The 24,059-nt window shown below is 56.2% G+C and overlaps 2 protein-coding genes across 4 annotated transcripts in view; both read left to right on the forward strand.

The window, feature by feature from the left end:
* Positions 1–16,947, forward strand: part of TTYH2 (tweety family member 2) — a 37,716-nt gene extending 20,769 nt beyond the window's left edge. For both annotated transcript variants that reach the window (XM_027568203.2, XM_027568204.2), the window contains 10 exons: positions 1,603–1,698; positions 2,251–2,323; positions 6,695–6,764; positions 7,026–7,081; positions 7,359–7,451; positions 7,684–7,776; positions 9,357–9,499; positions 10,179–10,364; positions 10,806–10,884; positions 15,281–16,947. In XM_027568203.2, coding sequence (XP_027424004.1) covers positions 1,603–1,698; positions 2,251–2,323; positions 6,695–6,764; positions 7,026–7,081; positions 7,359–7,451; positions 7,684–7,776; positions 9,357–9,499; positions 10,179–10,364; positions 10,806–10,884; positions 15,281–15,361 — 970 coding nt within the window. In that variant the 3' untranslated portion in view covers positions 15,362–16,947. The remainder of the gene's footprint in view (positions 1–1,602; positions 1,699–2,250; positions 2,324–6,694; positions 6,765–7,025; positions 7,082–7,358; positions 7,452–7,683; positions 7,777–9,356; positions 9,500–10,178; positions 10,365–10,805; positions 10,885–15,280) is intronic.
* A 5,041-nt stretch (positions 16,948–21,988) lies between these two features.
* Positions 21,989–24,059, forward strand: part of DNAI2 (dynein axonemal intermediate chain 2) — a 33,810-nt gene continuing 31,739 nt past the window's right edge. For both annotated transcript variants that reach the window (XM_027626281.1, XM_027626283.1), the window contains exon 1: positions 21,989–22,083. The gene's annotated coding sequence lies outside the window, so the exon portion shown is untranslated. The remainder of the gene's footprint in view (positions 22,084–24,059) is intronic.

Consider the following 24,059-nt stretch of genomic DNA (forward strand, 5'->3'; position numbering starts at 1 on the left):
ACGGGGGGCGGTTCTTGATTAGCCCCCTTTCTTGGCACTCAGCCTCCACTCACAAAGGTGGGAAGAACCTCGTTTGGCTGCCAGGTGGCCTCAGCGTGCCCCCACCCTCTGGGAGCCTCGTACTTCCTTCCAGCACCTCCCTGCTCCCACCCACACTCCAAACTCCTTCTCACCCTCATGATGCTATTAGTGAAGCATTGCCTGCCAAAGAGGAGGGGTCCATGAGCTGATCTGGCTCTTGCATCTAGAGAAATCATAATGATCCAAAGACTGCCCTCTTCAGGGGCTTGGAGCAGTCCTTTCTGTCGCCCCCCCCCCCCCGCCCGCCTCCTGTGTCCCCCAGTCCCGCACCGCAGGGCTGCTAGCCAGTGGCTGCTATAGGTGAGGCTGGTGCTCAGTTGTAAGGCCCCTCCTTGGGATCCCGTGTGGAAGGGAAAGGAACTCCCGGGGCTTTGCTTGGGATCAGATCAATGCCTTTGGACTTCAGGCACTCTGGATTCCTCGGCCCCTGCTCCGGAGAAGCAGGAAAGCGGGGACTTTGAGATGCCTCAGCAGCATGCCTTATTAACCTTGGCACTTCGTGAACATTTAACTTTTCACCCAGCCCTGAGAAGGTTCCAGCAGTAAAGGTTTGGAAACTGAGGCCCAAAGGAGGGAGGCAGCTTGTCAGGATCTGCCAGTTAGTATGTGACTCTGCCTTTTCCCATCAGCGTGGCCTGGGGGTGGGGGTGGGGGGGCAGAAAGGCCTGAGGAGTGAGGGGTGGCCTGGGGCTCCCTCGCCCCACCTGAGCTCCCTGGTGGTCTGGGAATGAGCCCCCCGCATCCAGGCACCCTGTGCCTGGCAGAAATGTTGCTGAGAGGAACCTACGTATCCTAAGCGGTGGGTGCCAGGCAGCTGGGAGGGCGAGCCGGGAAGGCCGGGCTGAGCCTTCATCACAGAAATGGGCGTCTTAGGGGCTTTCTTAGATCTGTGGACATAAATGTCAGGCCTGATCTGATGCCGGTAAGCATTTTCGAAGCAGCAGGACCAGGGTCCAAAGAGGTGCCTGTGGGAGGCTGCAGAGAGACCACGTAGACCTGCCCTGTCCAGCGTGTGGCCACTAGCCACACATGGCACTGGAATTTAAATGAATCAAAAGCAGCTAGAATGAGACACAAGTCTCCTCCATGGCACAAACCGTATCTCCATTCTTCGGAGCCACGCATGGGCAGGGCAGATGCAGTGGACTGTGCAGAGATCTAGAACATGCCGGGGCCGGGCAGATGCAGTGGGCTGTGCAGAGATCTAGAACGGCAGGAAATTCTAGCCGGCAGTGCTGGTTTAGACCCTGGGCCTGGGCAAGGGCGAGCATGACCCCTTTGTTCAGGCAGAATCGGGGGTGCAGCCCTGGGAGCCCCTGAAGAGCCCATCCGCCGTGCACACCGGTCCTTCCTGTCCGGGGCAGGGCGCAGCCTCATCTACTCCGCTCAGCTGCTGGCTCGGGGCAGCTCATCACAACAAAGGGTTAAGCGGGCCTGGGGGCTGCTGTGCAGGCTTCCCTGCTGGGCACCCAGTGGGGTGACGCCTCCCCCTCCCCTGACCGTCTCTCCCTGTCCACCCAGATGGCTTTCCTACCTCCTGCTCTTCATCCTGGACCTGGTCATCTGCCTTGTCGCCTGCCTGGGACTGGCCAGGCGCTCCAGGTGTCTCTTGGTCTCGTGAGTATCCCTGCCTGCAGGCCAGATAGCCGGGCAAGCGTGTGGCGTGACAGTGTCACTGTCAGAGAGATGGGGGCCCTGGCCAGCCTCGGAGAGTGTGGTGGGGGCAGCGGCCTGAAGCCACCATCTGACCCCTCCTCAGCCCCCAGCCGAGGGAGACGGCAGCCGCTGACTTACCATCTGGACACCTAGCAAGGATGGGGCCTGCCTCCGTGTGTCCTCACCATCCCCGGGCCTGACTGCTGAGCAGCTGAAGGAATGTGGCCAAGCACTAGAGCCTCCGGGGTCTCTAATCAACATCTCCTCATAGCCTGTGGCCTCATGGCTGTGTCTCTTCGGCCCAGGGACCTACGCTGCAGGCGCTGGGCTCCATAGCTCTCGCCCAGCAATCAGCAGGCTGTTATTAGGGGCCACTGCAAGAGTCTCGGGCCACAGGGGGGACAGGCTGGTGGCTCGGAGGAAGGGCACTGGAGGCTGGTGGGGTGACAGCCCTCACAGGGCTGCCCCCTGCCAGCCCGCACCTGGATCCCACGGGCCATGCCTCTCTCCTAGGATGCTGTGCTGTGGGGTGCTGGGCCTGTTCCTCAGCTGGACGTCTCTGGCTGCTGACAGCGCTGCAGCAGTGGTGAGTTGGGGGTGGGCATGGGGGGTGGTCTGACCAGGACCGTCTGTCCGGTGGCACATTGATGTGTCCTGTCCAGAGCCCCCAAGGCAGGGCCAGCTTCTGGTCTCTGTCCCTAACCTAGAATCTCAGAACTGAGAGGGCTTGGACCATCCACACCAGCCCCTTTGCCCTTCCTATGGGGACAGAGGCCCAGAGAAAGGAAGAGGCTTACCCAAGATCATGAGGTATTTAGGGGCAAAGCCAAGATAAGACGACTGATCCCTTTCCCACCCCATTGGCCCATTCCCAGCCACTGCCTGTAAGCCCAAGCTTGGATGGCCAGGTGAGATCTCTGGGTGTGAAGAACTAGCTGGGTCTGATGCGGATGGGTGGGGTCTAAACTTCAGGCCGGAGAAGCCTTGGGCTTCCAAAGCGCCCTCTTTGGCCAGCTTCCCTGGACATTGGAATGTGGAATGTGGTGTTTAGCTTGCCTTCCGTCCCATTGCCTTGGACTCACACACACGGCCTGAAACACAAGGGTGTATGTTTCTGGATGTGGTGCCCCAGAATGTTTTTAAAACACACACACACACACACACACACACACACACACACACACACACACAAGGCGGCGGGAGCTCCCTATGTAGGTATGTTTGGTCGTCAATAGACCTAACACTCAGGCGAAGCGCTGCACAGGTCATTCATTCAGCTGACTGGCTCTGTGGCTCTCAGCCACGCCAGGTGTCCAAGGATGCAGAAACCAGGAGGACATGAAGTTCGCTCTTGACATAGTCTCAGGCTGCAGAAGAAATGCTTGTAGGCAGCTCACTGTGACCCTGTGTGAATGGATACCAGAGAGGAGCATGCTGCATGTGTGTGAGTGAGTGTGTGTGTGTGTGTGTGTGTGTGTGTGTGTAAGGGGGAGGTCAAGATTTACCAGGAGATTTCAGGGAACCCCTGCCTAATTCAGGGGCCACAAAGTAAGCCCATGGCCTGCATCTGTGCTGCCTTAGCTACCTGGGTATAAAAGAACGAACAAGGACTCTACCTGAAGCCCTCTCCCCAAACTCACACCTTGCCCAGGGACTTGGGGGCTGGCTAGTCACTCTGGCCCAGGGCAGTCTGCCTCCATGGTGCCCACAGAATGAACGGACCCTAGTGCTGCTTGGCTCACAGCAGGTTTTGGTAGAGCTTGTCCGAGAGGGAGACGGGGTGGGTGTCTCCTGTTCCTTCCGCCCACCGCACGGTGTCCACTTGGGGCACGAGGGAGAATTAGCCAGGCATGAGCCTTTGTCCCAAGGGCTGAGGCCCCTCCAGATGCAGGGAAGGGCAGGTTAGGAGGGCCCAGGTCATGCTGCAAAGCATCCTGATGTCATCAGGAGCTGAGCGGGTACATAGTCCCAAGGGAGCGGCTGCTGGCCAGAGTTACATGCACAGCTGCCTGGCCAACAGCCTCTCCTCTGGGGACGAGTGTAAGCACAGGGAAGCCTGCACAAGGCAAGCTTTCCAGGGGGGCTCTCCTGCACCTTGCGCAGCCTCTGCCTTCTGGAAGCAGGGGAGGCTTCCAGCTTGCTGCCTTGAGCTGCCCTTTGGGAGCCGGCTCCCTCCCAGGGGGGGCTTCTCCCTCTCCCCTGGCTTCAGTGTTCAGGGAGACCGGGGGCGAGTTAATCTCCCAGCTGGGCGCCCTGGGCTGCCAGTGCTGGCAAGGAAGGCCATTTCCCTAATTGTTGAGTCAGGGCTGTGTGAGAGAGGGCTGTGAGGGAGCTGAATGCGCCTTTGAGGGGGCCACGGACCAGGCTGCATTTTAATGGGAAGCGGGGTGAGGACGAGCAAGCGGGGCGGGAAGCAGGCCGGCACAGGCCATTGTGGGAGCTTTTGTATGGTCCTGCTGCCCCTGCCCTGGGAGGCCTGCTGTCTTTCAGCCTCTGTGGGGCCCCAAGGACAGATGCGGAGCCCCTCCCTCCCCATCCCTTCCCTGTCCCTGAGAGAGGACCTCCTCGAGGAAGGAGCTCTGCTCCGAGTGGGAGTTTAGGGAGCTGAGCTCTGGGCTTTGGCCACCCCAGCCGTGCTGCCTACCCGCTTGACCGCCCTGAGAGGGTGAGGGGCTGAGGGCAGAGAGGAGAGAAAGCACCAGAAAAGAAAGAAGGGGGCCATGGAGGCTGGGGATGGGGGGGGGGTCATCCAGACACCCTGGGGCAACTGAGCAGAGTACGCCCTGCAAATCCAGCCCCCAAGGGGGAGGCCGGGCCCACCTCACTGAGTCCGGGTGGGGAGTAGAAGGGTGGCCTCTGGAACCTCCTGCCTGGTCCATGTCCCCCCACCTTGCCCCTTCCCAACGGGGGGCCCCTGGAAACGTTCTGAAGCTCTCCAGACCTCAGTTTCCTCGAGTGTGAGATGGGGAGAAGTGTAGCGCTTGCCGCAGAGGACTGTTAATGGATCCCGTGGGGCGGGTAACTCCCAGGAGGCATATAGGAAATGTCCAATGAGCAGTAACCTCATTGGTTTGCCATGTGTTTATGTCGTTGTGTGAGGGCCACAGGGGTACGCCTTCGGACAGTCACCTGCTCCCTGGAGCCGCCTCAGCTGGGCTGGACACTGGGCTTCTCTGCCTGCGCTCACTGCCCCCCGCCTCTTCCCCCATGCCCACCCCCACTGTGTGAGTAATGGACACCGGGGCCATTATATTGTCTACACGGACAGGGAGAGAAAGTTGGATCCTCACTGAAGGGGCTGAAGGGCAGACCTGGCCTGAGTGGGGTGGGAGGCCACATCCCCGGGGGAGCCTCTCTGACAGGGGCCTCCTGTCCCTCTTTGGATCCCAAACTTTTTGGGACCCAGGCCAAGATGGTGGCCTCCCTCTTTATTTTTCCCAAGGCCTCCCATCCCCCCACTCAGATCTGGCTCCTCCCTTTTCACCACTCCAGCGACAGGAGTAGGGCTGCTGGTCCTGTGGCTCTGATTTATGGTAATGAATCAGTCTGAGTGATGTATGTTAGTGATGTGCATATAGAGCAATTCTCCCAGGGTCCTGAGCTTGTGGTTGTGTGTGTGCATGTGTATGTGCACGCATGTGTATACAAACGTGGCTCTGGGAGCTCCGGGCCTAGAGGGGCATCTTATTCCCCAACCCCCCTATACACACATGTTCTAGACCATAAGTACCATGATACAGCTCACACCTGTATCTCATGCCTAGAATGGCACATGGCATCCAGTAGGTGCTAAATAAATACTGATCGACTCAGAATGAATGCATGCAGCTCCAGCGTGGAGCCTGAGGCCGCCACTCCTGAAAGCGGACAGGGCACCAGCAGTGCAGAGCCCTGGGGAGGGGCCCCCTAGGAATGAGTCGGAGCACCAGACTTTCCCCTGACTCTTCTGAAAGATGGGAGGCCTCCTTTACCCGGTGGCCCCACTGTACCCCCAGGCTGAACCTGAGAAGGGCCTGGCTCAGAGGATGGGTCCTTGCTGCCACCAGTCCCAGGGCTGGCTTCTGCTCCCACACAGCCCATAGGCCCTTAGCTGTCACCTCTCCAGGCCATGCTGTGGGGTCCAGGCCCCTCCGCTCCTCAGTGGCAGAGCCTGGAGCCTGTGTCCCCTAACTGCCAGCCCCCCATCTCATCCGGAACAGGACCCGTACCCACAGGCTCAGAGATGGATTCAATGCCAACATAATTCTTTCGTTGTTGGTGGTGGGTTTTTTTTTTTAATATTTTATTTATTCATTTGTCAGAGAGCGAGAGCCCAAGCAAGGGGAGTGGGAGAGGAGGAAGCAGGCTCCCCACTGAGCAGGGAGCCCGATGCGGGGCTCGATCCCAGGACCCTAGGATCATGACCTGAGCCGAAGGCAGATGCTTAACTGACTGAGCCACCCAGGGACCCCTAACATAATTCTTTAGGAAGAGAGTCTGGGGGATGCTTCATAGATCAGCACCTCAAAAGCACGTGCGGCTTGATAACAGGAAGGCCAAAAATACAACCGAGATGAACGAAGGCCGTGGTGCAGTAACTCCCCGACATGCATGGTGCGGGTGCTCGGGCCCCTGAGGTTGGTCCCAGAAGCAGCATTCAGAAATAGAGTAAAGAGCCAACGCTGCGGAGAGCCTGCCCTCCGCCAGTCACCCTTCTGGGTGTTTTACGTAGGTTAATTCACAAGGTAGGTAGCATTTTTCTCTCCATGCTATAAATGAGGCAACTGAGACACAGAAAGAGTAAGTCACTTGTGCAAAGTGACAGAGCTAGGAGAGCTAGGAAGGGGCAGGGCCAAGATTTGTGCCCAGGGAGGACTGAGCGGAGGGGTCTAAGCAGCTGGGCCTGAGGGTACCGGCTCCACCCAGGGCCCTGGTGTTAGAACTTTCTTCCACCCCTCCCCATCTCTCCCTGGCTCAGGGCACCAGTGACTTCTGCTCAGCTCCCGACACCTTCATCCTGAACATCACAGAGGGCCAGATCCGCACAGGTAATGAACCCTCGGGGCCTCTGCTGTCGGAGCCACTCCGGATACTCAGACCAGGCCCATGGCCGGCCGGACCTTTCAGCCCTGTCGTCACCTAACCCCTCCCCACCCCCAGCCCCCCACACTTTTGGTCCAGCTGGACCTCCGGGCCATTTGTTAGAAGTGCCCTCCTTGGGGAGTTTGGGGACTGACCAGGCCACTGAGGACGGTGAGGGCCTGGTCACTGGTCAGCTCTCGCCTGATGCCGATGTCTTTGCCTTGCAGAGGTGACCCGTTACTACCTATACTGCAGTCAGAGCAGAAGCAGCCCCTTCCAGCAGGTATGCCCACCCTGCCCACAGCCCCCTCTGTCAGCTCGCCCCCTCTGGACCCGAAGCCCCTGCACCTGTAGGTGGCTGGCTGGGTGCTTTTCCCTTCATTGTGAGGCCCACGCTGCTAGTCCGGGGACCCCACTTGGAGTAGCAGGAAGCAAGAAGACTGTGCAGCTCTCAGAAAGCCTGAGGGATGCTGGGCAGGGTGGGAATCGGGCGGGGCTGCAGGGGGAGCGGCTCCCGGGAAGCGGAGCCTCAGGGCAGGGCTGTGGTCTCTCCTGGCCAGGCACTGACCGTCTTCCAGCGCTCGCTCACCACCATGCAGATCCAGGTGGCCGGCCTGCTGCAGTTCGCCATGCCCCTCTTCCCCACGGCCGAGGTAAGGCGCTGCCTCCCACAGCATCTGTGCTGGAAGAGGGGATGGCCCATCTGGACCCGGACAACCCTCTCCCTGCCCTCATCTCGCCCCTCCTGAGCCCCCGGGGCTTCGCAGAACCGGGCTGTGGGGCGCGCTCCCGGGCCTCTGCACACGCTGCTGCCTGTGGTTTTAGCTACAACAAGCCCACTGCTCACTGTCTGCCTCTCTGCGTGTTTGCCTCTTCCTGCTTCAGAAGGACCTGCTCGGAATCCAGCTCCTGCTGAACTCATCAGAGTCCAGCCTCCACCAGCTGACGGCCATGCTGGATTGCCGAGGGCTGCATAAGGTGCCGGGGTGGGCCTGGCTGGCAAGCAGGACGGGGCGGGGGGGAGGCGGGTACCCCCGCAGGCCACATTTTCCCAGAGAGCAGCCAGTAGGGTCGAGGAAAGTGATTATCGGGGCTCCCGGCAGGCCCCAGAATGGCGTAGAAGCCAAACAACAACAGGAAGGCAGAAGGGTATCTGGCTTCTTGATTCTCCCAAGTAGCTAAGACAGGGAGAGTCAGTGAAAGGTTCCAGGGGATGGGGGTAGGAGGATTGGATCGGTTAGCTCTAGAACGTTGGGGGATCCTGACCTACATGAGAAAGGCTATTCTCCAGTGTCCAGACTCCCAGCCATCTGGTCAACCCATCCATCTCCCTGGCTGCAAGTGGACATCCCCTGCTCATTGCCAGGGTCACCTTTCCAAGAACTTGGAATACCAGACAGCCTCAAATGCAGGGAACATTCTGGGAGTATGTGCGCCCCCCCGTCCCCCCAAGCAGTAAGCCAGTGAGTGTGGACACTTCTCATGTCCCATACGGATCTAGCATGAAGGGTCATATGATGATCCCGGCTGCCATTTGTTGAGAACAAGTGCTCACCCTTGTCCTGTGCAGTTTGTATCCATCATATCATTAGTTGTCACAGTTATTATCGTGAAATACATGTTATTTCATGGGCAATTTTATAGGTAAGGAAACTGTGCATGTGTGGATGGATAGACGATAGATGATAGACATTTATATATGTATATATCTATAGATCTAGAAAGTAGTTCACTGAAGTTTCCAGAGCCCTCAAGTCAAGGGCTTGGCTTTGGACCCTGGCAGTCTGACTTCAGAGCAGCCGAGAACATGTACTCTCTCTCCCTCCCGCACCACCCACATCCAATCCCTCAGCAAATCCTAGCATCTAGACTCTCAAATGTATCCTGAATCCATCCACTTCTCTCTCCTTCCCCACTTTCGCCATGATCCAAGCACCACCCTGCTCCCCTAGGTGACAGCCGTGGCCTCCTGACTGCCCCCTCCTTCTCTCTCGCCCCCTTAACCTCCCATGACCTTTCATTCACAGCAACCACAGTGATCTTTGTAGAAGTGAGTTGGGTCACATCCCTTCCATCACATCTCACCACCTTCTGATCAAATGCAACCTCCTCACGTGCCTGCAAGGCCTAGCATGACCTGATACCACTCCATCCTGTCTCCTGCTGGCCTTTTTTCTCTCCTGAACATGCCCTGCTTGTCCCCTTCCTTCATCTGCCCAAGGCACAATTCACTCCTTCTTGCCATGCTGGTCTTAGATTAAATGTCCCCTGTCTCCTGGCCCCCCAACCCTGCAGCTGTGTCTGTCTCGCTCAGAGCTGACCCTCGCGTGCCTAGCACGCAGTAGGTGGTCAGCACCTGCTTATGGAGTGAACCCAAGAAGCCCCTTCTGTTGGGCCCCAGAGTGTGGACCCCTAACAGGCTGTACAAAGTGCCAGGGACGGGGAAAGGTAGGCGATCCCAGGCCCAGGCTCAGGAAGACGGGCTGACTGAGACCCACTCAGACCCCAGGCTGTGCCCCGACCTGCCTTCCAGCTACGTGTCCCTCTTCCTCCTGCAGGACTACCTGGACGCCCTTGCTGGTATCTGCTATGATGGCATCGAGGGCTTGCTGTACCTCGGCCTCTTCTCCCTCCTGGCTGCCCTGGCCTTCTCCACCATGATCTGCGCTGGGCCAAGGGCCTGGAAGCACTTTACTACCAGGTGGGCTGCCCGGGGGCTTCCTGGGGGAGCATGCAGGAACCTCTGCTCTGAGACTGAGCCTGGAGCTGATAATCCGGGAGAAACGATGGCAGCAGGGGGCCCGGGCATTCAGCCCCAACAGGCTGGCTGGATTGCTGCAGAAGCATCCCTGAGAGTCCAGACAGACTCCCAAAAGGAGGTTCCCAGGGGTCGGGGCAGGAGCGTTGCTGAGGATGGTGACAGTGTCATACTGCAAACTGGCATCCCTTGCTTGTCCTCTCTTCCTCTGTAGGACTTTGAGGTATGAGATAATGAGGGCTCTGGGTGCTGGAGGGGCACCCCCAGAATACCAAGAAGGATAGACAATAACACTGTTAGCGGGACACCTACACTCTCATTGAGGAGGTAGAGATGAGATGGTATTTCAGTGCCTATGGATAGATCCGACAAAAGGAAGCAGAGCAGGGAGGGTCCGTGTGACGGGGTCAGCATGGTGGGCTGCCTGGAGGAGGTGAGCATGAGTTGGGAACTGGTGGAGTGATCTGTGTGAGGCAGGGCAGAGGACCGTGTTTTACAGGAACCTGAAGGGGACACGTGGCCAGAGAAGAGTCCTGGGAGCAAAGACTGGGAAACAGGCCAGGATTGCGCGGCCTCCAAGCCTCGGCCCTCACAGCCGGCTGTGTCCTGTGTGTTGTTCTAGGGACAGAGACTATGATGACATCGACAGTGACGACCCTTTCAACCCCCAGGCCCGACGCATCGCTGCCCACAACCCGCCCCGGGGGCAGCTCCGCAGCTTCTGCAGCTACAGCAGCGGCCTGGGCAGCCAAACCAGCCTGCAGCCCCCGGCTCAGACCATCTCCAATGCCCCGGTCTCGGAGTACATGTACGGCGGGGGCTCCCCGGGCCTCCCCCCAACCTGCCCCCGCACAAGGCGGCCGGGGCAGCGCCGCCCCACCTAGCCCTCGGGGAGCTAGATTTGAGGACAGCCCCTTTGGGTCCGGGGGGCCGGGATGGGAGGAAGACACCAAAGGCCAGCAGCGGCCCCCCCAGCACAGCCACAGACCCTCCGAGCAGATCGCAGGGCCCAGGAGCTGCATTTCTCCAGGCCACGCTGCTCCTGGCGCCTGGCGCCCCAACCGCTGCCTCTCCCCTGGGCCTCCCCGAGCGCTCTTTCCCTGATATTCCTGCTCAGCTCCCTCCCGTGGTCCGTTCGCATCCCCCTGCTCGCACATGCACACCCACGGGCCCCTCCGGTAGAAACCCGGGTACCCCCGCCCCCACCCCCACGCTTCCCCCTCCTGAGCTCTCCCCTCTGCCCCCGCAGGAACCAGGCCATGCTCTTCGGCGGGAACCCACGCTACGAGAACGTGCCCCTCATCGGAAGAGGCTCCCCTCCTCCCACGGTAACCTGGGCTCTCCGGGCAAAATCACAGCTGTGGCCCTTGTAGAGGAATGATTAGAAAGATAAGACCTCCTGCCGATCCAGTGAATCCCCTCCACAAAGGTAGAAAAAAATGATACGGTCCTATTACTGGACCAGCCTGCCACGCGTGTCACAGGCAGTCCGCTAAAGGCATTGCGGAGACCGAAAGCTCACCCCAGGGCTCGCCTGTCCCCAAGGAAGACTCAGCACCTTTGTCACACCAGGCCATCCTAAGTCCGGGCTAATTAGGGTGTCCCCAATTGCCACAGCGATGGGGGCAGTGCTCCTTGATGCCTCCCTTCCAAAGAGATGCCTCCCAGACCCTTACAAGAACATTCCTGGATTGTAAAGCTGGCAGAGCCCGATTTCGCCTTTAAAAAGGTTTATATACATCTCAAAGGGACCGAGGAATTGTTTACAGTGATGAGTTTGCTAAAGGAAATAATCTTAGAAGGGAGAGCATCCCTTTTTGCTCCAGGGAAGTTGTTCGGTTTTCACTGGTGTTAACCCCTTCTCCCTGGGCTTCGCACTGGAGCCTCAGTGGTGGCTGGGAGACGAGCCTTCCTCAAACCCGCTCAGCTCTTGCCATCGCTAGGAACGTGCCCACGCCCGCCTCCAGCCAGGGAACCGAGACGCTGTGTCAGGGCAGGAGCCGGTGGCGTGAGGAGGTCGCGTTGGAGAGAAAAGGCTCTGTCCTCTCCCAGAGGACATTGCTGCAAGTAGAGACAGTAAACTGTGGAGTTCAAGGACACAGCCTCCTGTGCCAAATGACTGGGTTCACACCCAGCTCATGGCTTATGACCTCTGTGACCTTGGACAAGCACTTCACATCTGTGTGCCTCGGTTTTCCCACCTGTGGAATGGGGGTGGTGACAGCACACACCTCATGATGATGGCGAGCGTTGGAATCTCGGTCACTGTAAATGTGGGGGGGGCGCAGGTGCTCTAAGAGGGAGCTGCTTATTTTACCCCCTTCTTCCACCTGCCTTCTCCACAAGCTACACTATTTATATGAAATGGACATGGGGGGGGGTGAAAAACAAGGTCAGAAGTCTGCGATGGGGATGGGTACGCAGCAGAGTTCTGGAGCCAAGCATCTGTCGGGGAGGGCGCCCCTGCTTCCCCCTGGCTGGAAAAAGCGTTTGAATTCAGGGCTTTGGAAGGGGCCATCCTGCTGCTGAACTAGAAGCACTGGGGACTCCAGGACACGGGGTCGGTGACACATGCCTGGGCCCTGAGAACCAGGCAGGCACATCCAGTGAGTCAGCCCCAAACACAGATGGTGCTCCTGGGGAAAGGCGGAGACCTAGCCCCCGTCTTCAGCAAGGGCGCAACCTGCCGGGGCAGGGGCGGGGGCTGGGGGGGGTGCTCAAGAAAGTGGCTCCTGTAATAAGTGCTTTGGGACCTGGAGGGGGGAACTGTCCCTGCTGCGCTGTGGGGTCAGAGGAGGTCCTGTGCAGCAGGTGGCACTTGAGCCACACCTTTGAGTGAGGTTCTTACTCAAGGGTACTTTTGCCCCCAGATGACACTTAGCCTGTCTGTAGGCATTTTTGGTTGTCACAACTGGGGGGCAGGTGCTACGGGCATCTAGTGGGCGGGGGCCAGGAACGCTGCTCAGCATCTTACCGCACACAGGACAGCCCGACCACAAAGAATGATCCAGCCCCAAATGTCCACAGCGCCATGGTTGACAAGTCCCCCATCTTTCCTGCCATGACCCCACCTTGCTCTTTCCACCCAGAGCGCCTCACCTGCTATCCTTTTACGCACAGTCCTAGACCCAGGCCTAGCCCTCGCTTCCTGGGGTCCTCAGGAAGGGACAGAGGGCTGGTCAGAGCCAATATTCCGAGTAGGCACCTCTTAAATCCCAACCCAGCTTTCTCTACCCAGAAGCCTCCTGGGCCCCTTTTCCTCCCCCCAGCTGCTATAGACCCAGGAATGCAGATTGATTTTAATAATAATCTGAGCAAAACGTAATGAGGGGGAAATCTGCTGCTGTGAATGAAGAATGACTCTGTGCACTGTGATGCCAAATAAAAATGGTCTGGGGATTACCTTCTGTTTTGAAAGACCCAGGCCACTTTCCTTGCCATTAGCAGAGATCATCAAGAGCTGACTTTGTTTGAGAGGCTCAAGGACAGAGGTCACTTTCCCCCTGGAGTTAAGACCTGTCCAGGGACTCTCACTGCTTTGGCCAAGTTGGCTGCCCTGCCCCACCCAGCTCTACCTGCCCCAGGGCGGACCCCCCCCCCAACCTCCTGCCTTGCAAGGGGCCAGAAGAGGCATTGGCAGGTGGCTGCTTACCAAGGAACCCCCAGCATGAGGCCCCGATAGACAGCACGGCTGGCCGCTCCCCATCCTCCCCCTGCACCTGCTCTGTACTGGGTGAAGGCAAGTGTGACGTTTGGATGGATCGCTCCCTCTGCCAGCCCCATCTCTGGAACAGACGGGGATTTCACCATGGGGGGTGATAGCACGCAAGGCAGTCGGAATGGATGGCCTGTCCCATTGGCTGGAAACATGCCTTCGCCCAGCTCTACCTTCGAGGAATCCCTGTGCCCTCTCAGGCACCATGTCCTAGACTTGACGGACAAAAATGACCCAGACAATTGTTAAAAATACCAATACCAGGACTTCACTACAGACCCCTGAAGTGGACGATCCCAGGAAGGCGCCTGGGAAGTTCAGTGTATCGAGCAGACAGGGGATCCTCCTTCATCAAGGAAGTTTGGGAAATAGTGCTTCAAGGAGATGCTCACACGCGGGTGTGCATCAGAATCGCCTGGAGGACTTGTTGGAACACAGACGCCTGCTACCCCTCCCCCATCTTTCTGACTGGGTGGGGGATTTGCATTTCTAACGTGTTCACAGTAAAGCTGAGGCTGCTGGTCTGGGAAGCCCCGCGGAGAACCTCGGGTCTGACGCAGGCTTCCTCACCCTCCACACTATTGTTGGGCCAGGTCATTCTGGAAGAGGGGGCTCTCCTGGGCACCGTGGGATGTTTAGCTGTATCCCTGGCCTCTACCCCCTTGGTACTGGTAACTCTCCCCTCCCTACCCCCCAGTTGTGATAACCAAAAATGCCTTCAGACATTGCCAAATGTCCCTGGGGGACAAAATCACCTCTGGTTAAGAACTGCTGGGTTAGAGTTTAGCACCCACCTCCACCCCGAAGCTCCCACCAGCTGGGAGCACATGTTCCCCCTCTGGTGTGAACGGCCCGGACCTGAACCCCTGGGGCCGGGAGATACTGAACGCTGCCATTCCAAGTCAGCAGACCGGCAGCATCTGGAGCCCGTTTGAAATGTAGAAGCAGGGGCACCTGGGTGGCTCAGATGGTTAAGCATCTGCCTTTGGCTCAGGTCATGATCCCAGGGTCCTGGGATCGAGCCCGGCATCGGGCTCCCTGCTCGGTGTGGAGCCTGCTTCTCCCTCCCTCTACTGCTTGTGCTCTCTCGCTCTCTGTCAAATAAATTAAAATCTTCTTTAAAAAAAAAAAAAAGGAAAAGAAAGAAACGCAGAAGCAGGTCCTGGAATATGAAGAGTGGTAATGTGGGGAGTCCCGTCTTCCTGCTTCAGAGTAGCAACTAGTTAACGTCTGTTGAGAATTTACTTTGCGTCAGCTCACTGCTTCTCCGACTTGGTTGCATTTGGAAGAGCTTTAAAAAAAATTGCTGGTGGCCCCTTAAGATGCTGAATTTTATGTGATGTGGATTTTACCTCAGTGAAAAAAATACTGGTGGGTATGGCCCGGGCGTCAGGATTCTTTTTTTTTTTTTTTTTAGACTCCCAGGTGTTTGTAATGTGCAGCCAAGTTTGTAATGTCACAACCGCCGTGTGAGGGGTCTTGCCTGTCTGATAGTATTCAACCCATTCTCCCACTGTAACTGCTGACGGCTCTTGGGTCCCTTTCAAGGATGGGGGAACTGAGGCTCGCAGAGATTGGAGAGCCTTAGCCAAGGTCATGGGTTGAGTAAGATGCATAACTGGGATTTGAACATGGATCTCTGAATCTAGGGGCCTGTGCTGTCAACCTACCCACTAGGCGGGCTCCCCAGTGCCTTGGTGTGCCCTGCTGCTGTCCCTGGTGGCAGTGGTGTGCCCTGGGGTGGACATAGCAGCCGTGGCAGGGGGAGGGTGACTGGTCTGTGTGTGCGTCTTGCATTTGAGGCTGGGAGCCAGGCGTCCTGATGGCCCCAGGACTGGGGGCATCGCCAACAACGAAGGCTGCCCAAGCACTCTAGTGTCCCCACAATGCCTGTGACAAAGACTGGCCCCGCTCATACTCCCCAAGAAGCTCCCACACCTTTGCGAGCACAGCGTCTGGTTTAACTGTACCGTGTGACCCTGTTCTGACTGTACTCCTCTCTCCCACAGTATTCTCCCAGCATGAGGGCCACCTACCTGTCCGTGGCGGATGAGCACCCGAGACACTACGGGAATGAGTTTCCAGCCTAACACACTTTCTGCAGAGGTTCCTGCCTCCTTGATCCGTTTTGGTTTTTAATGAACACTGGCACAAGCTGTGTTTCTTTAATAGAAACCAAAGGCGCCTGGAGGCTGGGTGCAGGGCTACGGGATTGGCAGGCTGCTGTGTCTGCAGCGGAGCATCCGCGATTCAGGGAGAATCCGCCAGAGCTCGGCTGAGATTCCTGACCCAAGGCCCAGGCAGCCAAGACCCATGACTCGGAACAGCCTCTCCCTCTTCTGCTCTCCTGTCCACACCGGCAGTGCCCCTGGGTGCTCGGCCATGTTGAAGGTGTTGGAGAGCCGTGCAGGGGGTGGCCCCAGGGCTGGGGGGCAGGCCCCAGCTGCATCCCCGGCAGGCTTTCCACAGGGAGACCCGGCGGAAATGTGGGTGACAGCCACCATGGTCCACCCGCCTTCTGCCACTCTCCACGGCCTCTCCTCCATCCCAGAATCGATGCTGTGAGTTGGTTCACTACAGATAGGGACAGTCTCAGGTATTAATAGACACTTTGAAAGCAACACTAACTCTTCCCCCCCCCCCCCCCGCCAAGTGTTTTAAATATTTTGATTATCCAAAGAATTGAAACTCAGAGCACATTCAGTTTTTACAAGAGATTTGGGGCTCATGCCTTCCCCCTGGGTTGTATCCCATTCTTCTGCAGATTTTGCTGGCATCAGCCAGTTCTTTGAGGATCTGGAGGAAGAGAGGATTTTTAAACAAAGAACCGGTCAGTGAGACCTGTGGTCCCGAGTTGCTGCTTGATGGGGATGTGGGTTCATCCCATTCAAGGAGGGAGGCCCTTTAAGACAGAAAAGAAGCTAAGAGGGACAACTGAACACACTCCCCTGGTCTGGGTACTGCCCAGGTGAACTGTCCCTCCCTTTTGTCTGCAAGCAAGTTTGTCTTAAAGGTTTTAGCAAAGGGGGGGGGTCATGTCTTGACCTGAGAGAGGCCTCTTCCCTCATCCCCCCAACCCTGTACCCGTCCCCTTGTCCTGGGCCCCTGAGCTGCACGTGCTCAGTGAGCAGGAGCTTGTTGGCCAGGAGGAAATAGTGACCCACCATCCTGCCTGCTGAGGATCCAGGGTTCGGGTCTCTGGTGCTTCTTATCTCCTGTCAACTCAGAATGCACAACACTGATGCCCCCCCGCAACCTTGCACACCCAAAGCCAGGGACACGGGGTGACCTGGCTGGGAACAAGGGCTCCATTTCCGTTTTCGAAGAGCTCCTTTCCCATCAGAACGCTGACAGCAGAGTGACTCTCGGCGCCCAGCCAAGCCTCTTTGACAGAACAGGGCCCCACGGCAGCCCGGACTCTTGCCCCACCTGCGTTAATCTAGAAGTACCATGTATCCATGTACCATAAACGTGTGTGTATGGCCACGTCGCATGCAGATAGGAACCCCGCGATGCCAAGATGTTGCTTCTTAACATTTCATTGTTGGCAACCCTAGAGTTGTTTTTAATGCATGTAAACTAAACTAGAATCCTTTGGGTGGTCCCTGAAGGAGCCAGGTGGGCTCTGCTTGATATATGTGCGCCCTTGCCTGGGGAGAAATAAACCACTTGTACTAAAACGTGCGCTCTGTCTAACTTCCTCCACGGCGGCCATAACGAGGGTCCCGCAAGCTCCCTGCCAGCTGGGCCATGGGCCGGAGGGCTTCCCCACAAATCTCAGTGATTTCAGGGCAAGGACTAAAAGACGGGCCATGTCCCCCTGCTGATGGCTCCCCCAGCTTTGCACTCTGTACCTAAACTCTGTCTCCATGGGGTGCCTCTCTGGGCAGGGGCACCTGAGATGTTCTGCACCCTGCAGGGCAGACTCCCAACTTGGTGCCTGTGGCTTTGCACCCTGTTAATTCTGTGCGGCAGCCTAGGCTCCCAGAATTGACTGCGTTTCGAGGAACTTCCTGAAGGGAGCAGCTTGTGCATCCTTTGGGAGCACTTGAGGCGTGATACAGAGGGCTCTGTACAGTAGAACATGCCAGACTTGGAACTGCTCATCCCTCAAAGCTGAGCATCAGAACTAGGGCATTTCTGAAATAGGAGTGCTCCCCCCCCCGCCGCCATCTAGCAGCACAAGTACCTTTCTCCCTCGTCTTAGGAGACCGAGAGCAGTGGGAAAAAGGCTTGGAGCAATGGAGAAACCAATCTGATTTTTCTTTAAGATTTATTTATTTTAGAGGGGAGAAGGGGCAGAGGGAGAAGGAGAAAGAGAATCTCAGGCAGACTCCCGCTGAGCACAGAGCCTGACGTGGGGCTCGATCTAACGACCGGAGCCAAAATCAACAGCCAGATGCTCAACTGACTGAGCCACCCAGGCGCCTCCCCCCACCCCACCCCCGACCCCCGCCAAATCTGATTTTTTTTTAAAGGTAACTGTACTTCAGTACTCAAATGAGATTCACTTTGAGGCATTCATCATCTCTGGGATCTGCAGAGAAGACCTGAGCTGCAGGTGGGCCCCTCATGAAGTAGGAAGGAAGCTACGTGAGAGCACACACAAGCTCAAGGGCCATTTGGGTCCCCACATGTGTCACCCCGCGACCTGCATTCCTGTCTTGGGTCACCAATCTCTCACCCAAGGAAAGGAGTGGGGTGAATAGGCCTCTCTGCCAAGCATGTAGTCGCCTGCCAGCCTTACCATTTCTAGACATCTCCAAACAGCCCCGACCCCAGATCCAGGAACCCACTCCCAGAGGGAAAATAATGAACTCCATCAGGCCCCCTCTGTAAGCAGCAGAGCTTCTGCCGGGAACAGGGGCATGTGTTCGAGGCTGTCACTCAGGGCCACCTTAGCCATGGGGGGCAGCAGCAGAGTGGTCCCTGCTCCAAAGCTGACTCATCTCCTGTGGTCCTAAACTACGCTGTGTGGTGCGTTTTCCCTCTTCCAAAGCTTCAAGGTCTCATATTTCAGAGCTGCAGGGGCAATATCGCTCGCTGCCTCTTGGCTCTAAACTGCTGATGTAGCAACACTCAAGGCGCCTTGTGTGCCCACTGACAGGTATACCCAGATCTGGAGCATTTACCTTCCTTTCTTCTCCCTTTCAAATTTCTATTTTCCCCCTTCAAAAATACACTGATCGCTTGGCACAGGGGCCAACAAACTACCACCACCGGTGAGCCTCGTCTGACCCGCTGCCTTGTATAGCTGGTGAGTATGGCTTTTATATTTTTTAATGTTTTTTTAAATAAAATATTTGCAACGGATTTTGACAGTAGAGAACACTAACTCTGAACTTCAGTTAAAATGTTGTCCTCCCTTCAAAGAATTCCATTCTTCTCATTAATAGACCAGTACGACAGAAAAATTAGACTCAATATAGTAGTTTGAATTTTGTTAATCAAAAATGTGTGGGAATTGTTTTCTCCCTTATCATGTAAATATCTACAAAATGTCTTTGATTTTCTTCTTAAACCTGCAGCCTAAAAGGATGTGGAGAAACTGGAACCCTTTACGCTATCGGTGGGAATGCAAAATGGGGCAGCTGCTGGAGAAAAAGGTATGGTGGCTCTTCAAAAAATTAAAACTCAAGAAATTCTATTAAGTCAATAGAATTATCATAGAATCCAGCAATTTTTTAAAGATTTTAATTATTGGGGTGCCTGGGTGGCTCAGTCGTTGGGCGTCTGCCTTCGGCTCAGGTCATGATCCCAGGGTCCTGGGATCGAGCCCCACATCGGGCTCCCTGCTCCACGGGAAGCCTGCTTCTCCCTCTCCCGCTCCCCTACTTGTGTTCCTTCTCTGGCTGTGTCTCTCTCTCTGTCAAATAAATAAATAAAATCTTAAAAAAAAAAGATTTTAATTATTTATTTATTTGAGAGAGAGAGAGAGCACAATCAGGGGGAGTGGCAGAGGGAGAGGGAGAAGCAGACCCCCTGCTGAGCAGGGAGCCCGCTGTGGGACTTGATCCCAGGACCCTGGGATCATGACCCGAGCCGAAGGCCGATGCTTAACGACTTAGCCACCCAGGCACCCCAGAATCCAGCAATTCTACTCCCAAAAGAATCAAAAGCATTCTAGAAGAGATGTTTGTACGTCCATGTTCCCAGCACCATTACTCACAATTGTAAAAAGTGGAAGCAACCCTAGTGTCCATCAGTAGATGAGTGGATAAACAAAATGCCATCCATACAGACAACGGAATATTTTTTGGTCTTAAAAAGGAAGAAAATTCTGACACAGGCTACCAGATGGATGGACCTTGAAGACATTATGCTAAGTGAAATACACCAGTCACAAAAAGGCAATGTGTGATTCCCCTTGTATGAGGTACTAAGACTAGTCAAAATCATAGAGGCAGAAAGTAGGATTGTGGGTGCTGGGAGCTGGGGGAGGGGGAAATGAGGAGTTATTGTTTAATGAGTACAGAGTTTCAGTTATGCAAGATGGAAAAGTTCTGGAGATGGATGGTGGTGATGACGGCACAACAGTGTGAATATACTTCATGCCACTGAACTAACGCTCTTAAATATGATTACAGCGATCCATTTTGTGTTATGTGTATTTTACTGCAATAGGAAAAAATTGGAAAAAGAATAGTAGGGGGTGGACAGCAGTGCAATGGATTGTGGACTGGCCTGGGGGCGGGGGGAGGCCAGGGCCGGGGGCTGCTCTCAGCAAAGAATCTCAGTAGCCAGTTCCCCTGTGATTGGGCAGAAATCAGAGAGACACTGAAAATTGTTTTTATCCAGATGCCTGGGCATACGCCTAATTATATGACCTCATGCTGGCTTCCCAGGGCGGCTGAGATGGGCCTGCCCAGGGGTGATGGCTGTTTTGCCAGAGAACAGAGCTGCCCAAGGCCATTGCAAGCATGCAGGCCTTCTGAGTGCAGGTGGGGGTGGGGAACCTGTAATAAATCATAGCAATAATATGAGAAAGGTAACTGGAGGATGCCTTCAACTTTTCCCATTTCCCTGTTCTTCCCTACCCACTGACCCACTTCCCCACCCAGGGAATAATGTGTGTGTGGAGGGTCTTAGCTTTCCAGGGCTCGGGGGAGGGGGAGGAGGACGTCTATGTTTCCAGTCGCAACCACCCAATGCTGCACTGTGGAGCCGATCTGTTTCTTCTGGATGCTTTGTCTGGGTCTGATCCGCCTCTGACCGCACAGAGTCAGTTCAGTGGGGCTTTCAGACCCTCCTGCACCCAGCCCCCATCACCGCCCTCAGCACCCACCCCAAGAGAGCCCTTTGCTTGGAGGCACAGGTGGCAACAGGAGCCAAGGGGTGGGGGGTTGGTGGCAGCCATCTTTGGGGCTTGTTAGTATGGTTGGGCAAAGCGCCATCTTGGGAATTTTGTTGCACCTGCCCAGCTAAAGGCAGATGGGTAGTGGTGAAGACACATTTATGGAGAAGTTGGGGAACCAGAGTGGGGGAAGATTTGCTTTTTTTCCTGTAATTTCACAGCTCCAAAAACCCACAGGAAGCAATCCAGGTGCCTTAGCCTGCCTCTCGGCACACCCCCACAAACTGGCCCCAACTGACATTTGCAAATTCCTCTCTCATTTTCTTCCCCAGAGAGGCTGTCAGCTCCCTCCACCATGATCCTCCTCCCTAGAATGTCTTTTTCCATTGCAACCACCCCTCCCTCCCACACACCGTGCCCTCCCCCCATTCTGGAATGCTCTCCCCACTCCTTCCCCTGCAACTCGTCACTATTTTTCAGGACCAGTTCCGACCCCAAAAAATGGGATTTTTTGGCTGACACGTCTCCTGTCTACCCCAGTCCAGATCTCCAGCGCCCATCCCTGAACTTGGTTAGCCTGCTTCTCTGTGGTGGGGAGTACGGGGCTGGCTTATGTTTGGGTGCAGACTCCGCTATCAGCAGCGGCCCGGGCGCTCTGCCTTGTTGTCTCAGTCGGGCCTCCCAATTTTGTCACTGTACCCCCACTTTGTAGATGAACAAGGTTGAGTCTTAGAAAAGGGAAGTAATTCTCCCGAAGTCATATGATTAGTAAATGACCCAGCCGGGATTCAAACCCGTGCGCGCTAGCCCCCAATCCCCTGCTCCCAGTTTATATTATCTTGCTTCACTGCCTTAACCCCCGGAGGAACTTCATTTTATTCATTCATGCATTCAATGAACACTTACTGCATGTTTACAATGTGCCAACCACCAGCCAAGCTGTGGAAACACCCAGCCCCTACTGTCCCGGAGGGTCTGTCCTGGTTGTGTGTGTAGTCAGGCTTGCTTGGTTCTTACGCAGTGTGCGGGGGATAGGGTAGCACAGGGGAGACTGGAGTTTAATTCCCATCGAGTGGGACAAGAAACCCGAAGGAAGGAGCGGTAAGACAACCTGCCAGACCACAGGCAAATAGATAGCAGAGCCGGGCATCCCACCCAGGGCGCAGTTCTGCCGAAGCGCTGACTACAGTAATTTGCATGTTCTCAGGATCTTGCCCAATGCATTTTTGTAGATTTGGACAAGCACCTCGGCAGAGATCCCACAAATGTTTATTATCACCGGTGTTTGACTTACTTGGTTAATTTTTCTCCTAACTCCGGGAGACCCCTACAGGATGCTGCGGGATGGGCGGTCACGTGCTCCGGGGCGCCCTCCGCCCCGCCCCGCGTCCCGGCCCGGCCGGGGTTGCTAGGCAACAGGTAAACTCCGCGGGTCTGAGCCGTTTGAGAAGCGCTGGGGCCGGCGCTGGTGCTCAGGTGCTTCCCTTGCGGCCTGGCGGCGACAGGAAAGGACCGAAGGTAAGAGCGCGGGCCGGGAGGAGTCGAAGGCTGGAGAGGAGAGGAGAGTGAAACGGGGAGCCCCCGAGGGTAGTAATCAGCGATGGCGCAGGAAGCTCCTCGTGGGGGCAGCCTGCGGGGATAGCTCCGCCGGAAGGTGGGTGCCAGATGTCCCCGCCCCATCCGTCCGGGCTGCCCTCGGTACTCTCGAGTCACAGGACCCTGCAGGTTCTGGTCACCTAGCCTCCTACACCCCGTGCTCCCAGTCAGTCTGGTCCTGATCCACCAGTCTCCTGGAGGGGCGGGAGACCTCTGAAGGGCTCTCAGCGGGCTGGCTGGAAAGTACAATCTGGGCTGGAGTGGCGGGAGGTGGGCTTTCTGATAAGGGAGGGAAGGGAATTCATAATTATTGATCACTGACTAGGCGGCAGTTCTCAGTGCATGGCTTTATTTACTCCTTACCCGAGGGGCACATTCTTATGCCCATTGGGTACCATGCTCAAGGTCACACATTTAGTTTCACCTTCCTGCAACACGTTCAAAGTTGTAGTGGGTAGAGCAGGTAAACACCAACGCGGCACCCTTCAGTCCTGGGGACCTCCTCCCAACCTCTGCCTGGCCTCATCCTCCACTTGCTTGGAGCTCACCCCAGGTTGACCCCAGTGTGCCTTGCGTTGCCCTGGTAGGATGCCCTGGTAGGGGGCCGGGTGGATCCTTAGGGAGATCTGCCTCGTTTGAAAGCAAATGAGTCCCTTAGGACCCCACATTCTAGAAGGTGCATAAGAAAGAGGGAAGGAAGCTCTCCACCTGCATTCCCCTGCCCGGCCAGGTGTCACACAGAGGCGCAAAGACTGGGGGCTCCCAGGCACCACGAGGACAAGGAAAATGTTCTCATTTTTATGTTAGGTGGAGTCCAGCACGGAGGGAAAGCAGCCGCCCCCCTCTTGCCTCCCTACTAAGTGCCCAAACTGAGCTCCCCAGCCCCACCCCTCCCTCAGTCCCACCCCAAGCTTGGAAAACACACTTTCTCTTAAGTCAGGGAAGTTCTTGCCAGGAATCACTTTGCTCGTGGTCATTGCCCACATTTTTATCATTGGTGAAGCTTCCAATCCGACTGTCCTGGGACATAGGAGACAGTTGTCGTTTTGATGTTCGGACCCACACATCTCCAGCCCTGTGCATTCTTGTATTTGAAACTCCCAGCAGAGTGCTGCCTGCCCCTGGGTCTCTAGGTTCCCACGGGTGGGGGCCCCCTCCCCAAACTCCCAAAGGGCAGCCATACCGCCCCCACCCCCCTCGGGAGCCCCCTTTACAGACAGACAGCAGGGCCCGGGGAAGCCCAGCCAGTGGTGCTTGTCTCACAAGCGGGGAAAGACCTCCTGAGACCCCCACGCTGACCCTGCTATTCATCTTTGGGTCCTGCCAGCTTGTGAGAAAGAGCCCGCTCTGGGTCCCTGAATGAGCTGTCTTCCCGTCACCGGGCCAGCCTTTAAATGTCCCCTCTGTCTGCCTCTAGATAGAAAACAATGCCTCTGTTCTCGCTCCTGGCTTGGCCTTGGAAGGCACCAAGAAGGAAAGCAAAGCTGTTTAAAATATGATCTGGGCTAAAGAGGCTATTTTTGTGCCCCTGGAGTTTCCTCATGCTCTTAAACCTCCTTGTGTCTCCAGAGAGCTGGCGTTTTCAGCAATTCTCTTTTCACAGAGGGAGAGCCAGACGGCCCGTGACTCTGGGGACCCCGGAGCCGCCCTGTGGCTCCTCAACACTTGCCCATGTAGAATGAACACATTAGGGCCACCTCCTACAAGTCGTGTTTCTCTTCCTACCCTCTGCTGTCCAGGTCGTCGCTTCTACCTGTCCTGGTACAGGAGAGGTTGCAAACCATGAGAAAGAGCTGGAAAATCCTGTTTTCTGCAAGTCTGATTCAGGTCCAGCCGTTCTGGGGCTGGGAGTGGGTTGGGTGGTGCTGTCTCGGAGGAACAATGGATGTGGATGTGAA

The sequence above is a fragment of the Zalophus californianus genome, chromosome 16 (assembly GCF_009762305.2).
Source record: "Zalophus californianus isolate mZalCal1 chromosome 16, mZalCal1.pri.v2, whole genome shotgun sequence".
NCBI lineage: Eukaryota > Metazoa > Chordata > Mammalia > Carnivora > Otariidae > Zalophus > Zalophus californianus.